Raw genomic sequence first — 17707 nt, 5'->3', positions numbered from 1 at the left:
ACATTCAAATTAAAAATTCTGGTGAGTATGTGGGGAAAAAAACACACTCTAAGACAAACTTAGGCCTTCCACTCTGGAAAGCAGAATGAAGATTTCTCAGATTACTAGGAATATGACCACCATCTGTCCCAGCTTTCCTACTTTTTGCTCTGAAACCCAATTTAGTAAAATCAGCATAACTGCATGACACATGACACATGGCACCGAATTTAAGCAAATTAGTTTTTAATGATATATCAAAATGAATCCCCATAATATAGAAAATGGTCCTAAAATTTCTAAAATATAACAATTATAAAGTGAAAATCTCCCTCATTTTATAGGATAACTGTTTATAGGAAAAAATGTTTTATAGATTATCACCAGTTATAACACAACATTTTCAGCAAAGTCTTGGACTTTTGCCTAAAATATCATGTAAATTCAGATGCACTATACAATCTTCTAAGTAGAATCAGAGTCTGTGTGACCTTCACTCAGAGTCATTTATTTAGGCTATCTTGTGGAGATATCTGAACAAAAATGGCTTTCTTTTTTTAGCCTTTCTAAATCTAAAGATGTTCCCCCTCTGTGCCTGTATAATTGAGATCATTAAGGAGTAATTTTACTGATACAATACTTAAGAACACCACTTGAAGGCATATGAGGTGTCACCATGTTCGATGCATACAATAACTCACAAGTTCATCCAAAGTAAAAGGAAATTTCATGGAAAAAAATTTTAAATTTCCATGAAGACAAGAAACATAACACTGTTTATTATCTCTTAATCCAAATAGTAAGGTTTCAACAATGACTGTACATCATTCTCGTTGTCCCAACTGATGGATCCCATTTCAGCTTCATCAAAAGAATGTGTTCCTTTTCTGTTCCTTTTCATCTTGACTTTTACATTTTTTGTTCTTTCTTCTATTAGGACTCACTATGTTTGGAGAAGCTTCTGTGATTATGCCTCTTATTCCAGACAAACTGCTTTTGCCTTTCCTAGGCTAACTCAGACAGGTAAAATTGACCTGAAAATTAGCCCCCTCCCTGTCTAGGCCATTGGCTCCTGGACCCAAGAGGAGTTCTTTGACATCATGTTGGTGTCAATAATTTATTTATTCCCACACATATTTGAGTTTGTGATAAAGATAGAGGAGATAACAGGTGTCACAGTTGGTGTCTTTTCTAGAGGCAGGAATGAACAGTGATATAATGAGTGAGGTTATCAGTCAGAGGTCAAGAAATGTAGAGAGAATGGAGACAAGGGCTAAATGGGACAGTGTTTGTGTGACAACAGGGATTGGTGAGTAGAACTGTCAGAGAAGAGTGCAGGCAGGGAAGTGCTAAAAATACAGAGGTATGAATAATGTTTATTACAAATGGCTTCTAGGAAATTTAAAAAGCTTGATATCCTCCATCTAAAGAGGGCTGATGGTTATACATTCATGTAGCTAGACCATTCTTAAGGTTGTGGGCAAGAGAACATGAGGGGCATATTCATAAATGGAGTTGAATGATGAGGAGACCACAGAGCAGTGTGAAGTTCATGTAGGCCTGAATAGAGGGTATGATTCCAGAAATACAGAGGATAGACAATTTTAGTGACCTGTGTAGAATTAGGTCATACTAAATGAGCTCCTGGAATGTGAGATTCTGCTCCTATTACTCAAGGTTTCAAGTGAGTTATGTAATAGACCATAGGAACTGTGAATGTTGATTTAATTTACAATGTAATTACTCCTAAAGACAGTATCTTCCTATGTTGAGGGAAATCTTTTAAGTCCTTGGTAGGCAATTTCCTTGAACTTGGATAACAAGCCCACTAGTGAATCAGTGAAGTCAGTAGATGAAAGTCAATAGAAAAGTAACTGCTTAACATGCAAAAATATTTGGATTCAATTCCCACAAATATAGAAAAAACAAACAACAAAACACATCAATAAAATATGAGCAAACAAAAGGTGTTTTGGGATTTACAGCTCTTCATCTAAATTTCAGGAAAGTGTTCTCCCATAAAAACAGTATTCTTTTTATAGGAAATGGATAAATTAAAGAATTAGGATAATACATTGTGTGATTTCTTATTTTGGTCATTTTTACCAAAATAAGAAATTTTGGGTAGGGGGCATGGAATAAAGTTTGTATAAAGAACAACAAATATTTATCAAATTAGTCAATTTACTCAGTGTCATGATAGTGTTGATGTTGTCTTCTAGATATGCTTTTCCTGTATTTCACAGACTGGCTTTGACCTACGGACTTCAAGCACAATCTGCTTCCTCAATCTCAATCATCTGAGCCTATAACCCAGTTGTCCTACAAGATTTTTAAAATATTCAGTAAAGAAAACCCACATGAAAATCCCACCAATAGGCATAATGACTCCAATTTGGAAACTTTAATTGTAGAAATATCTAACTTATAATTTATTTTTAACAATCTTTTTCATATGCTTTTTCTGAAAATTTTTAATATGTTGATGCAAACAGAGGCACTGATGTATTGGGCCAAATTCTCTCACAATACTGTATTATATGAGTGGAACATCTTACATTTTCAATGTTCATCCTAGTTCTTTGCAGAAAATTTGTACTGCAACAATTACCTCGTTTTTTTGTCCATGCTTCCTTCTTCACTTTTTTTTCAGTTGGAAGAGGATCTTTGATTTTCATGGCATTCTCAATCTCCTTACAGACAAAATAATTAGTAAATACTGTGTACTTCATCCAGTTTTCAGTTTAAAATTTGATATAAACATAGAACATGAATTATCTTCCAGGAATTCTGAATTACCTTCCAGGAGTCCTGAAATACTGAAAAGCAAGCAAGATATATACTCAATAAAACCAGAATGTGACAAAACCACCCATTATGTTCCTACTGAATTACTATGGACTTAATTCTGGGGGATAGTATTGATAACACTTTCTTTAGCTTTTGGTTTTCTATGTTTCTTTTTTCATTTTTAGAATAGTTGTATGACAAAAATGAAGTAAAGACTAATCAGGCATAAAAATATAATAAAACAAGCAGCTTAGTTTCCAAATGTGAAATCATGTTTCTGGTGAACATAAAAATAATACATATAAGGGTATATATACCAATGTCCAGAAAAAGAAGGGTGGAGAGCACAGTGATTTCCAGTCACATGAGTAAAAATGTACCATGAGAGTTTCAATGTCAAAGCTGAATAAGCAAATATCTTGAGTGGATCCTATCAGAATTATTTAATCTATTTTATCTTAACTATATATACTCTCTCCATTTGTCCTTAAATTTAGTAAGTCCAAAAATATGACAAGATTCCAGGATAGATAAGTATCATTTCTCATCAAAGAAATTTACCTAAAGTAATTTGTTCAGATACATACTTTTAAAATAACGGGTCTCCATGAAGGACCCTGCTGAAACTTCTTTTCCTGTATCACCTGGTTTAACAAATATCAAGTTTCTTGACACACTCTCATAAGAATATACAAGACCCATATCTAAAAATGTATGCATGGTAAACAAAAAACTGAGATATGGCAATTCAAAGGAAAAATGGTCTGAAAGCTCACAGAATATCAAAATAAATTTTATATTTCAAAATGAAAATGATATGCACATACTAAGAATATGTGTCTTGTTATTCAGGAAACACTTGTTTTTTCAAAACAAATCTGGTTTGTATATCTTGTCAGCTTTTCAAGTATTTTCATTGGCAGGCTGCATTATCAGAAAATTAGTAGTCTAATCAGTATGTTGCTCAAAACTGAGAGAGCATTCTGGGAATGCCCAAGGTCAAGGTTTCATTTTCTAGGCAAGAATAAATCATAAATAATTAGCTGTCTTTACAACAAACAAGGCACCTGAAATGCTGTTTCTCATTTTAATAATCCACATGAATGCCACATACATCTCAGTGCCTGGTGTTGAAGGAGAGAAATTGATATCTGCAGATTGCCACAATTTTTTCAGTAACTACTGCTTCCATTTATCACTGCATCAATGCAGATTTTCTGAAAACTGCTGAATTGCATTCTCTCAGTTTCCTCATGATTCCCTCCAAAACTGCTTTGCTAGCTTATTTGGTTCTAACCTCATTTTCCATGTGTTCAGCTTTTCAAAAGCAAGATCTAGAGCTCTGTTCATAATTCTTTTCATTTTACATACTTTGCAGATGATTCCGACTCCTTCTTGACTACAACTGTAGCAAATGTGTCTTAGAAATATAATTTTTAGGTCTGTCTCTTTTGAGTCCTTCTCATTTACCAAGGGACAAGCTCAAAATGGAAGCAAGATTTATGGTTGCACTTTTTCTGGTTTTGTAATAATCTGTCATCCAATGTCTGCTTATTTAGTTTCCCTTATGGGAAATCCTTCTGCTCACTGAGAACCAGGTCCTCCTCAGACCTGGATTAATGGAATCACCTTATTGTATAATAGAAACGTAGAAGCAAAGACCTTTTGAGTCAGAATGAGCTTTTGAATATGGTCCCCCAACAGACAATGAAGTGTGAGAGTTCCAGTGTGAATTTAGAAGGCTTTCAATTCCTCTACCTTGAGTGTAGCTTTGTACTCCTCTTTATGATATCTCCCCCTACATGAAAGTTTGAAAGAAGCCATAATGTTTCCAAAGTAAATTTAGATCTGCGGATGTGGAGATCATGCCATAATAATTAATACTCTTTGCACTTCCCCATTTGCTATTTCTGCCCTATGTATTTTATCCTAGTTAGTAGCAATGTGTTGCATGTCATTAAATTGTACTCATGCATAATAATTTGTGGTAAACAAACAGCAGTTTGGGATTGCTTTTTCACTCAATTACTCTTCAACTTTAACTAAGTGAAGAAGGTTGGGAAAATTTTACTCTACCCATCATTCAACTTTGGAAAAGAAAACTCACAAATTCTTCCCATATTTTGAAATTCCTGTTCTTTGTCCTTTTCATATGTGACATAAATTTTCCTGTCTCCACTGAGTATAACTGTTTCTTTTTTCCTTCACTGACTCCCTGTATTTGCTGTCTTTGTCTTCATCCCCTCTTTTTCTTTCCTTTTCCTGTTTCTAAATTTTTTGTGGTCAATGAATGTATAAAAATGCAACAGATAATTGAGCTTCTTTACTGACACTCCCAATGTATCCTGTGATTTAAACCTGAGAAGATAGACTTCCTATTACATCTCTTTGGTCTTACTTCCTATTTAACAGATATGTTACTTGAATGATTAGAAAATACTATTACTCATATTTTAGATAGAAATTCATCAGAATAATTTTGTATACTACACAGTCCTTACCTTCACCATTTTCATTTACTATCTTCTTTTCTTTTTGAATAGATTCACCAGATTTATGAGAGAGACAAATATCTGGATGATGTTCAGAGACTCTCTGTTAAGATTAATGTCAATAATTAGTTGCATAGCAATTCCAACACCACCCTTTAGAAGTCACCAAATTTCTAGTTTTATACTAATAGGAACTAAATATCAGACAAATGCATTTTGAACATCTAAATATTCCATAGGATAACATAAGGTACACACTCCGTATTAAGCTGCATCACTATTTTCATCACTCTACTCATGGGGTAAAAAAAGGATGAATACATAGGAAATGTATTCACTGACAGAGTACTAAATGATGAGCATATATCCAAAAGCAACTGTCCTCGGAATTGATACCCAACTTTTTATTCCCCAACAACAGGAACACAGTAGAAAACTTATCTAGAACTGTTTTGGAAAAAGAGATTGATCTTAAGCAGATTTAGATATTTGTAACACTGGACTGACATGCACTTCCTTCATATTGGTCCTCTAAATTTTCCAAACCCTGTCTTTCAGGAAAATATTTACTGAGATGAAGTCGAGTTCAATGAAATGTCAAAGAAGGAAGGAAAATGCTTTGATATTTTGTTTTGACATAACACATGCACTTTGGCTAGAGTATGCATCACATTTCATTGAAGAAAAACTAAAAATTCATCCAAGAATAGTGGCAGCACAGATACACACAGTGCTTCCTGATGTTTCCACAGATGGAGTCAGACTGAGTGGAGTGAACCCACATGATAAAAAATGGGGCTGGGGAACTCAGTGGAGAGTCAGCACAGACAGTCTGCTGATAGATAAAACCCAGAAATACTGGCTTTTAGAATGAGAAAAGCATCCACAGGAGGAAGAGTCTACAGCTGTACCAGAGAAACCTGGCTGAGTGGAAGATAAGAAGCTCCCCTCTAGTCAGCTGAGGAGAATCCCACCAAACCAACTATGCAGAAAAGAAGTGGACCACGAGCCATGCATGTTGATCAAGTTCAGTGGGGATCTGACACTGACACCTCACCAATGCCTAGGCACATCACCTGGAAGAAGCTAAACCCCAGAAGGACTCACACCTAAGAGGGGATTCTTCTAAATGCATGCAAAACTTCAGCCTATTAACACACCCAACATGAGAAAACAATAAGACCCCTCCAAAATTTTCATAGTTCCCCAATAACTGCATCCAAGGACTCTGTTTTTAATATCCAATAAGGAAACAGACTGGAAAATTACTGATTGTACCCAAACAATGAAGGTCCCATTCTAGAAGGTTGCTCTTTTGTAAAAAGGTAGATGTGGGACTCATTTGAGACTATTATCTGCCTCAACATAGACAAAAACTTCAAAGGATGATGGAAGCTTTAACCTTGGCATTAATGATTGGTAATGTGAAATTAAAATTTTGCACCATTGTGTATAACCATACTTGGACATAAATGAGATCAGTGGCAATCACAATTACGTATGTTCATAATTTTAATTGTTTATTCATAAGTCTTATAGTTAATGTTTTCATCACTTAGTGAGGTTTTACCAATGAAAACACAAACAATATTCAGAAAATACTGCTTCAATTACTAGAATAAAATTCACGTTTAGGTTGCCATGATTTCCAATGTTATTTTCAGACTCATTAGATTGCATTAGATCTAAATAAATAATAAAAATAACATCATAAATTATGATATTTAGATTCCTAAAGAATTTTGCAAAATGTCATTTCATTTGAACTAATTTACATTCTGGATGCAAGGAAAACAGGATGAAACCATGAATTCAAATTCCCATGTTTACATACCTGTGACTGCTTATTTTCAGAGCCACTAAGCCCTTCCTCCTCTTCCTCTGATGTTACATCTAGCAGTACTTCTGTTGACAAATGGTTTACTTAAGTTACTTAGTACTCCTAGGAAGAGTAACAGTCTATCAAATTAAAAACTAGTAATAGGTTTTATACTAGATCATCATTTACTTTAGAAACCATCTTATTGTGCTGTGTGTGTTTATGTGTGCTTGTGGGTGTACGTGGGTATGTATTCATGTTTTCTGATTTTATCCAGGGACTCTTGCAACCTTAGCAATTACTTTACTAATGAGTGGTATTGCCAAACCTATTGTACATTGAGACAGAGTCACTCTAAATTGTTCAGGGTGTCATCAATCATGCCATTGACCCTTCTCAGCCTCCTAAGAAGCTGTGTTTGTGTGACTGACTACACCCAGCAAATATTTACTACTCTATGCATGCTTTTCCTGATCGAGAACTTCAAAACTCATCAGGGAAAAACTACATGTCAACAGGTTTAATGCACAAAAATAACTCAAAGAATTATCCACTCCAGAAAAATTTAAAGTTCCCAGAAATATATTTTGAAAAAGACTCATAAAACATCCAAATTCAGTTTGCTATTCTCTCCTCATAACAATTTTTCAACAGACTCTGTTCATCAATATTGTTTTCCTAATGGCTGATACTTCTGACTCATTTGTCAATGAATACCTTCATATCTAAAATGTTTTTTCCACTATTCTGACAAATTGATTTTCTTCTTTTAGAAGGCAAACTATTTGTTCAGTCCTTCAGGACTATGGCTATCCTTCCTGATGTAGTGTTGTCCCCCCTTGGGGCTACCTAAGTAACCCAGCAACTATTCTACTTAGGGTCTAACAAATTGACCTGTAAAAATTTCCTGTACAAATCTAATCCATTTGCCCCCAGGTTTTTCGGGTGTCAACAGTTCTAATTATTTGAACCAATAACTGAATAAGTTATTGGTAAGAGGTAGTTGAGAAAAAAGGTGCCTTTTCTGGAGGTTAGTATGAAGAGAGTCTTAAGGAGTGAGATTATCAGCCAGAGGCAGGAAATGGTCAGAACAGGGAAGGCTGTAGCATGACACAGAGAAAAGCACCAAATGGACCCATATTTGTATGACCATATAGGGATGGGTAAGGAGAAATGACAGAGTATAGCATGGGCAGGAAAAGGGATAGAGGGCTGATACAGGGTAGCTAGACCAATATCAATGCTGTGGGTGGCAGACATGAAGGGCCTTTGTGTGAATACAGATGAATAATGAGAAGGCAACAGTGCAGTGTGACGTTCATGCAGGCCTGAATGGAGGGAGTGTTTCCAGAAATACAGAGGATAGACAATTTTCAGTGACCTGTATAGAATGAAGTTTAATTAAATGAACAAAGTTTAAGAAGCTGGACCAGCTGGACCAGCTGAAATGCTTCCTCTGTTTCCTTTACATTCCTTTCCAGAGTTACCTAGCTCATTTCCCCTTCCAGTTAGCTATTTAAAAGCAATTTCTAGAGCTTTGGTCTTGATTCATTTTATTTTACATTCTTTTTTTGGATTATTCCTACTACAGTTTCTTCCATATTCAGTAGTTGTATCTTAAAATACATATATTTGGTACCAGATATATAACCCAGGAGACCTATATAACTGAGCCTCATCCTCAGCATTATTTACTTACTGACTGACTGACTTATTTATGTATTTCTGAGATAACTTCTTGCTAAATTGCTTATGGCTTCACTCTTTGCTAAGGCTGGCCTAGAACCTGCAATCCTCCTACAACAGTTTTGGGTTCACTGTGATTTCAGGTGTGTCACTGTACTTGGCTAGGAATATAATTATTGTATCTTCCTTGTTTTTGTCCTTTTCCTTTCCACAGAGATATGCTCGCAATAAAAAAAAAATCTGTGCTTTTACTGGATCTGGTTATGATTGAACTAACATGCAACAGCTCTTCATTTAGAATTCCTCAAGGCAGTTCCCTCCCTTGCAAATCAGAATGTGGTCCACAGATCAGGAGAATTGGAAACATCTTTCAATGTTTCAGAAATGAGGATGCAAAAACCTGTTGAGTACAATGTGCATTTTGAACATGGTCCCCAATATTTGATTCACTAAAGTTTGAGCATTCTTGTGTATAGCTACTCTTCTATCAGTTCCTTTAACATAACTTGCCTATTTGAAATCCTCATAGTTTGTTCCCCAAATTGTAGGTGTATTAGTACTCATAGTCTTTCAGTGAATATTTTATCAGAGTACACTTTGCTGATCCTTCCATAATAGTCCTACCTTTTTCATTTCCATATTATATTATTCTATACCATATTTACTTTTCTAGGAAGTCAGAACTCTTTCACATGGCATTAAATTATATACATCATATGTGTTTTATTTACTTATGACAAAACAAATATAGCCCTGCATGATGTGGCATGCATTTCTTAATTACTTTCCAATGCTGATAAAGAAAAGAACCGTTGGAAAATTCTACTCTATCTCTCAGCCCAGTGTTGTTACTGGAAACACAATTTTTTCTAATGCTGTGCTCTTCCACTTTCTAATGTTTAACCTGAGTTTACCTCCCTTCAAAATGTGTGCCCACTTCTTTTGCTTTCTTTTGTTGTCTGTGATATTTAACTTTCTTATTCTTTGTTCTCTCTTCTCTCCCCTTTTTTATTTACCAACTTTCCTCTGATATAAGCTATGGGAAGCCATCCTTATTTAGCAGAATCAGGCTAGGCTGAGCCATGGAATGCAGAGGCCTGATTTCCAGGAACTAACAGGTACAAAGTTCTGTCCCAGATTACGAGGAAGCATGTGGTGCTGCTTGCCAGTGGTTCCCTGTCTCCTTCTGGAATATCTCCCATAAGAGAATGGCTTCCCTAACTCCTCTCTATCCTATCAATCACAGAAGAAGTTCCTCCAGGTCTTAACCCCCTTTACCTGTGTATTAAAAACAAAGGAGTGTTAGGCAAGTTGTTGTTGTTGTTATTAGAGGCCAGAGATGGTATGGCCAGACCTGTCATGCCCCCTCTCATTTAAAAAGAGTATTGGCTCTTATGTGTTTCTTGCATACATAAGTTTTTGGTAAATAGACTGAAAAACAGCCAACATCCTCCTCCAGCAGTTAACCCTTTCCTCACCCACGTGGGATGAGGCAGAGATGACCTCCAAACTAAGCAGATCCTAAAATGGGATTCAACTCCTTTATTAACATTCTCAATTTAATCTGTTACTGAAACTTAATAAGATATGCCACTTAATACTATTTCACTCTTTTTCCTTTCTATATATTTATTGTTTAATTCTTCAACTATTAGAATCTACTAGTATCCATGTTTTAAATAAACATTATAACCAATGTTATTTTATAATATGTGGTTCTTACCTTCTGTAGGTCCTGATATGCTATGTTTTTTTCTTAGATATGCATCATCAGGAAAATATCTAATGCATTTCTGAGGAAGACTCAGAGAGATGGCCTGGCAAAATTAATAACAAAAATGAATGCATAAAGGTTTATTAATCACTAAGGTGACACCCAATTTTCCAGTTTTAAAATAAATTAAACTTAGAAATTAGAGAATTAGACATTGAAAGAAAGTTGACATATTTTATACCATAAGCTTGTATATCCTCTGCAAATAAAGTAAATTTTACCTTCTCTTCTTCAGCTGATAAGGGTTCCATAACACTTCCCGGTAGGCAAGGACGGAAGTTTGCATTAAAGTCTCCAAATGAAGCATTGGCCTGCTTGAGCTAGAATTGAGAAGAAACAAGTAGAAATATAGTTGCTCCACAGAAACCTCCCCAAGCTGGTATATTATACAACTAGAAGTTCTGGAAACAAGTGTCAACATTTTAATTACATCAGGAGGAGAAAACCATATACTCCTCTTGGTCTGGCATTTTTTAAATGTCCTCCATGTTTTTTAGTTATCATTTATGTTTTTAATCTTTCTATTTCATATGTTCTCATCATTGTTTTACTGGTTTACTTTGCACTTGTTTTCTTGTCTTTCATCTGTATCTGCTCAATATTCCATTTGTAATATTTTCCTCATTCTCCCTCTTTTTCCCCTCCACCACTTACTTTTTGGTACCAGGGATTGAACTGAGGGGTGCTCAACAACTGAGCCACATCCCCAGCCCTTTTACATTTTATTTACAGAGTCTCACTGATTGTTTATGGCCTCACTAAGTTGCTGAAGTGGCTTTAGACTCATGGTCCTCCTGATCCAGACTTCGGAGCCACTGGGATAACAGGTGTGCACCACCATTCCCAGCCCATGTTTGCCTATATAATTTAATATTAATTTTGGAATCACTAGTGGCTAAAGTGTTCTTCATTGTACATCATCACTCATCACTTCTCATTGGTATTTAATGTTACAGAGATCATTTTAACTTTCTATAAGTTAAACATATGCTTTGTTTCTAAGCTTTTGCTACTACTGGTAGTTATTCTTTATTCTTAAAGAATTTTGGATGAGTGAGTGATCCTAGAACTTTTGTCACACTGAGTTAGGACTTTAACAATGAAACATAAACCATGCTCAGGTTATATCAAAAGAGAAACTGTTAAAATAATATGACCACAAATAAGAAGGGAAAAGAACTCTATTTAAATGCATGCACAAACCTATGCATATTAACACAGAAAACATGAGAGAGCAAGACAATAAGAAACCACCAAAAGCTCCAAGTTCCCCGAGAACTTAATCTACAGACATTTATGTGGAAGATGTGCTGTATAAAAATTCAAATAATTGGTTGTAAATAATTGAGGAACTAGGAGAAATAAGAAATAAGTTAATGAACTCAATACAGATTTTGAAAGGACATTCCAACAAGGAAATTGAGTTCCTGAAGAAACTTTGAAAATGATAAATTCACTAACTCAAATAAATATCTGAGTAGGAAGTATCATCAAAATACTGTATCAGGCAGAAGATGATGTGGATGAAGTAGACTTCCATACAGTAATAAAAATGAAAGACTTTAAACAAAAACATGTAAAAGAGTTCTGGGACAAGTTTAAAAGACCCAATGGAAGACTCAGATCTTGAGGAAGGAATGGAGATACAGACCAATATCACAAAAAACTTAAGTCAGTGAGCATATAACTAAACAGTTCCTTACTTGTGAGAACAATGGACATTTAGGCACAGGATGCATTTTGAAGCCCAAATAGATGTGGCCTATAAAGAAACTGTCCAGGTTATACTTCAGTAAAAATGCCAAAATTTGAGAGCAAACCATTGTTTGTATAAATTCCAGAAAGAAACACCAGATCACTTACAAAGGCTGATACATCTGCATAACTCTAAAGGCCAGCAGTACATTTTAAGTGCTAAAACAGAAATATTGCCAACCTTGCTTTCTATCTGTGTCAAAGTTATTCTTCAGAATCAAAGCAGACATAAAGACCAAGACAAGAATTAACTGAAATAATTTATGATAAATAAGTAAACATCGTGGAAAATACACAGAGGAATCTGATGTGAACTAAAAGAAAAGCAAAATTCATCATGAGAGCATAGGAAATAATACATTTTACTAGAATAATACATAAGCAGATGAGAATTAATAGTGAATCCTATATTAGAAAGCAACACACACCTCACTATTTTAACATGCATGCAAAAATGACTTAATTGTTAATTCTCCACTTAAAACACATAGCCTAAAATACACCCAAATGCATATTGTCAGCAAGAAACACTGCTAACTTCCAAAGATGTTCACATACTAGACCTGAAAGGATGGAAAAATGATATTCCATGCAAATGAAAGCCAAAGGTAAGAAAGGGTTGTTATTCTCATACTTGATGAATGGGACTTCAAGCAACAATTACTCACAGGTGACAAAGAAGGTGACTACACATTGGTAATGGGAAAAACCAAAAAAGAAGATAAATGGCTGTAGATATTTATGCTTCAATGAGAGTGCACCCAATTTTATATAATAAACACTACTTGTCCTCTAGGGACAGATAGGCCCCAATGAGGTAAGAGCAGGAGACTTTTTTTTTTTCTTTTTTTTTTTATTGTAAACAAATGGGATACATGTTGTTTCTCTGTTTGTACATGGCGTAAAGGCATACCATTTGTGTAATCATAAATTTACATAGAGCAATGTTGTTTGATTCATTCTGTTATTTTTTTCCCTTCCCCCCACCCCTCCCACCCCTCTTTACCCTCTATACAGTACTTCCTTCCTCCATACTTGCCCCCCTCCCTAACCCTAACTCTAACCCTTCCCTCCCCCCCATTATGTGTCAACCTCCACTTATTAGCGATATCATTCGTCCTTTGGCTTTTTGAGATTGGCTTATCTCACTTAGCATGATATTCTCCAATTTCATCCATTTGCCTGCAAATGTCATAATTTTATCATTCTTTATGGCTGAGTAATATTCCATAGTATATATATACCACAGTTTCTTTATCCACTCATCAATTGAAGGGCATCTACGTTGGTTCCACAGTCTGGCTATTGTGAATTGAGCAGCTATGAACATTGATGTGGCTGTATTTCTGTAGTATGCAGATTTTAAGTCCTTTGGGTATAGGCCAAGGAGTGGGATAGCTGGGTCAAATGGTGGTTCCATTCCAAGTTTTCTAAGGAATCTCCACACTGCTTTCCATAGCAGCTGCACTAATTTGCAGCCCCACCAGCAGTGTATGAGTGTACCTTTCTCCCCACATCCTCGCCAACACCTGTTGTTGCTCATATTCTTGATAATCGCCATTCTAATTGGGGTGAGATGGAATCTTAGGGTGGTTTTGATTTGCATTTCTCTTATTACTAGAGATGTTGAACATTTTTCCATATGTTTGTTGATTGCTTGTAGATCTTCTTCTGTGAAGTGTCTATTCATTTCCTTAGCCCATTTGTTGACTGGACTGTTTGAATTCTTGGAGTAGAGTTTTTTGAGTTCTTTATAGATTCTGGAGATTAGTGCTCTATCTGAAGTATGATTGGCAAAGATATTCTCCCACTCTGTAGGCTCTTTCTTCGCATTAGAGCAGGAGACTTTAATACAACATCATTAGTGAAAAGGTCACCTGAATAAAATATCAATAAAGTTCCTACAGTTTAACTCAGAATGACTTAACAGTTGTCTACAGAATGTTTCATCTGATAACAGAAGAATACACATAGTTTCCAGTAACACAAGGAACTTAATATATCAAGTATTAGAATACAAAACAAGGGGGTTTCAAGATGGTGGCCTAGAGGGTGGCTGCATTTCATGTTGCTCTAGGACTCAGGATTCAAAAGAGGAGATATTGAGAGACTTGGAACCAACTCAAAGCAGCAGGGTGACTCTCTCCCATTGGGGAGGCGTCCCGATTGGGGCAGTAGTCCCGGAACGCAGGGAACTTTGTGAAGTAGAGCTGCCGGCGAGACGCCCCTCCCCCTGCTGGAGCAGTGAACTCGTTCAACATGGAGCAATGTAGAGGAGGCCGCTCAGCACAGCGCTGGGACTCGGAGTAACCACTGGGGCTCCGGTGGATGCCCAGGGGAGGAGCGGCGAAGAGAGCTGTGTGGACTCAGAACACTGGGGCCTGCCCTGAGGAGGAGGAGGAGGAGCGTAGCCACTTGGATTCGGAGTGAATATACCAGAGCTACAGGCGGTTGCCAGAGGAGGAGCTGCGTGGTGAGCTGTTTGGACTCAGACCACTTCTGAACACCGGGGCCTACCCTGAGGAGTAGGAGGAGGAGGAGAAGGAGTGCAGTGGGTTGTTTGGTCTCACAGTGACTGCATTAGAGCTCCAGGCGGCTGCTCAGGGGAGGCAGAGATTGGTGAGTTGTTTGGACTTAAAGCGACCGCTCCTGAACACAGGGGCTGCCTGGAGGAGAAGTGCGGTGGGTCGCTTGGTCTCGAGTGGCCACACCAGAGCTCCGGGTGGTTGCCCAGAGGACACGTGCAGTGGGTCACGTAGATTCAGAGCCACTCAGAGCGAATACTCCTGAACACCCAGGGGGTTACCTGGAGGAGGAGGAGGAACGGGGAGGGTCACTTCGACTCGGAGTGATTGATTTCCCCGGGCTACGGGTGGTTGGTGGGAGGAGGAGGCACGAAGTGAGTTTCTTGGACTCCTAGTGACCGCACCGGCATACTGGGCGGCTGTCTGGAGGAAGAGGCCTGTGGCGGGTCTCTGGGACTCAGAGCGATTGTTCGGGGCCACAGGTGGCTGCTCAGAGGAGGGGCCACGCAGCCAGGCGATTAGGTGCAGAACAGGGTCCCAGGATCTAGGAGGCTTCTGGGTGGAAGAGCCGCACAGAGACAGGCTTAGGGCGGAGCGAAGGTTCCAGGCCTATGGGCAAATTCTCTGAGGAGGGGCAGCCTAAGGAGATTCATCTGCGAAGGGTGAGGCTCCCAGGCCCAGGAGGTAGGGCCGGGTCCCTGGAAACTTTGCAGAGGAAGGCAGCCCAGCCCAGGCAGTAGCTGTAAATTGAGGGGAACCTCTAGGAGGAAACTGACCAGCGAGACCTCCCCACTGGGTGAGTCTTCCCTGCCTGGTGAGGTTTCCCCACAAGGACGGTAAAACCAGAGACACAGGCTCAAACAGGCCTTGCCTCAGCCCACAGCCTAGGTCCCCTTTGGATGACCATTGGTCAACAAGTGGAGGCACCTCTGCCCACTAGCAGGGAATATACCCCACCTGAAGGCCACCACTCCTAGAGAGGCAGCTTCCTTGTGGAGCACCGCATTATCAACCTCCTCCAAGACTTCAGCCTACTGAAGGCTAAGAGGGGATATATATAGAAATCTTCAGGGTCATTGTAAATCAACAGAGGAAATCTGCAATATCTCAGCGGTCCACTGATATCTGAACAACATGAGAAAACAAGGAAAGAAAATGCTGCAAACAAATCTAGATGTTACATCAATAAAACCCAATGACAGCATGGCAGAAGAAATGACAGAAAAGGAGTTCAGAATGTACATAATTAAAATGATCAGAGAAGCAAACGAGGAGATGAAAGAGCAAATGCAAGCATTGAATGATGAGATGAAAGAGCAAATGCAAGCATTGATTGATCGCACCAATCGACAGTTAAAAGAGCAAATACAGGAAGCAAAAGATCATTTCAATAAAGAGTTAGAGATATTGAAAAAAAAACCAAACAGAAATCCTTGACATGAAGGAAACAATAAACCAAATTAAGAACTCCATAGAAAGCATATCCAATAGGATAGAACACCTGGAAGACAGAACCTCAGACATTGAAGACAAAATATTTAACCTTGAAAACAAAGCTGAACAAACAGAGAAGATGGTAAGAAATCATGAACAGAATCTACAAGAACTATGGGATATCATGAAAAGGCCAAATTTAAGAATTATTGGGATTGAGGAAGGCCTAGAGAAACAAGCCAAAGGAATGAACAACCTATTCAATGAAATAATATCAGAAAATTTCCCAAATCTGAAGAATGAAATGGAAAATCAAGTTCAAGAGGCTTACAGGACTCCAAATACACAAAATTACAACAGACCCACACCAAGGCACATTATAATGAAAATACCTAACATACAAAATAAAGACAGAATTTTAAAGGCTGTGAGAGAAAAGAACCAAATTACATTCAGGGGGAAACCAATACGGATATCAGCAGATTTTTCAATCCAGACCCTAAAAGCTAGAAGGGCCTGGAACAACATTTTTCAAGCCCTGAAAGAAAATGGATGCCAACCAAATATCTTATACCCAGCAAAACTTACCTTCAAATTTGACGATGAAATCAAATCCTTCCATGATAAACAAAAGCTAAAAGAATTTACAAAAAGAAAGCCAGCATTACAGAACATTCTCAGGAAAATATTCCATGAGGAAGAGATGAAAAACAAAGAAGCAAATCAGCAAAGGGAGAAATTATTCTAAAGGAATTGTCAAATAAAGGAGGAACCAAGTTGTGTCAAACAAATAAATAAATAAAATTAAAAAATGAACCAAATGACCCGGAAAACAAATCATATCTCAATAATAACCCTGAATGTTAATGGCCTCAATTCATCAATCAAAAGACATAGACTGGCAGATTGGATTAAAAAGAAAGATCCAACAATATGTTGCCTGCAAGAGACTCACCTCATAGAAAAAGATACCCATAGACTAAAGGTGAAAGGATGGAGAAAAATATATCATGCACATGGACTCAGCAAAGAAGCTGGAGTATCCATCCTCATTTCCGATAATGTGGACTTCAAGCCAAAGTTAGTCAGAAGGGATAAAGAAGGTCATTTCATACTGCTTAAGGGAAGCATAAATCAGCAAGATATAGCAATCATAAACATCCATGCCCCAAGCAGTGGTTCATCCATGTATGTCAAACAAATCCTTCTCAATTTCAGAAACCAAATAGACCATAACACAATAATACTAGGTGATTTTAACACACCTCTCTCACCACTGGACAGATCTTCCAGACAAAAATTGAACAAAGAAACCATAGATCTCAATAACACAATCAATAATTTAGACTTAATGGACATTTATACAATATACCATCCAACCAAGAGCGAATACACTTTCTTCTCAGCAGCACGTGGATCCTTCTCTAAAAGACCATATATTAGTCCACAAAAC

At 37.4% G+C, this 17707-nt stretch overlaps 1 protein-coding gene across 1 annotated transcript in view; it reads right to left on the bottom strand.

The window, feature by feature from the left end:
- Window positions 1-59: 59 nt before the first annotated feature.
- The window catches only part of LOC306639922 (uncharacterized protein), a gene marked incomplete at its 3' end in the record, with an annotated part of 29894 nt that continues 12246 nt past the window's right edge, over window positions 60-17707 (bottom strand). The window contains exons 3-9 of the mRNA XM_079103601.1: window positions 10762-10860; window positions 10490-10583; window positions 7096-7166; window positions 5271-5364; window positions 2779-2798; window positions 2591-2672; window positions 60-73 (exon numbers count right to left, since the gene is read on the bottom strand). Coding sequence (XP_078959727.1) covers window positions 60-73; window positions 2591-2672; window positions 2779-2798; window positions 5271-5364; window positions 7096-7166; window positions 10490-10583; window positions 10762-10860 — 474 coding nt within the window. The remainder of the gene's footprint in view (window positions 74-2590; window positions 2673-2778; window positions 2799-5270; window positions 5365-7095; window positions 7167-10489; window positions 10584-10761; window positions 10861-17707) is intronic.

The sequence above is a fragment of the Sciurus vulgaris genome (assembly GCF_902686455.1).
Source record: "Sciurus vulgaris genome assembly, chromosome: 11".
NCBI lineage: Eukaryota > Metazoa > Chordata > Mammalia > Rodentia > Sciuridae > Sciurus > Sciurus vulgaris.
This window is presented reverse-complemented; position numbering and strand designations above follow the sequence as displayed.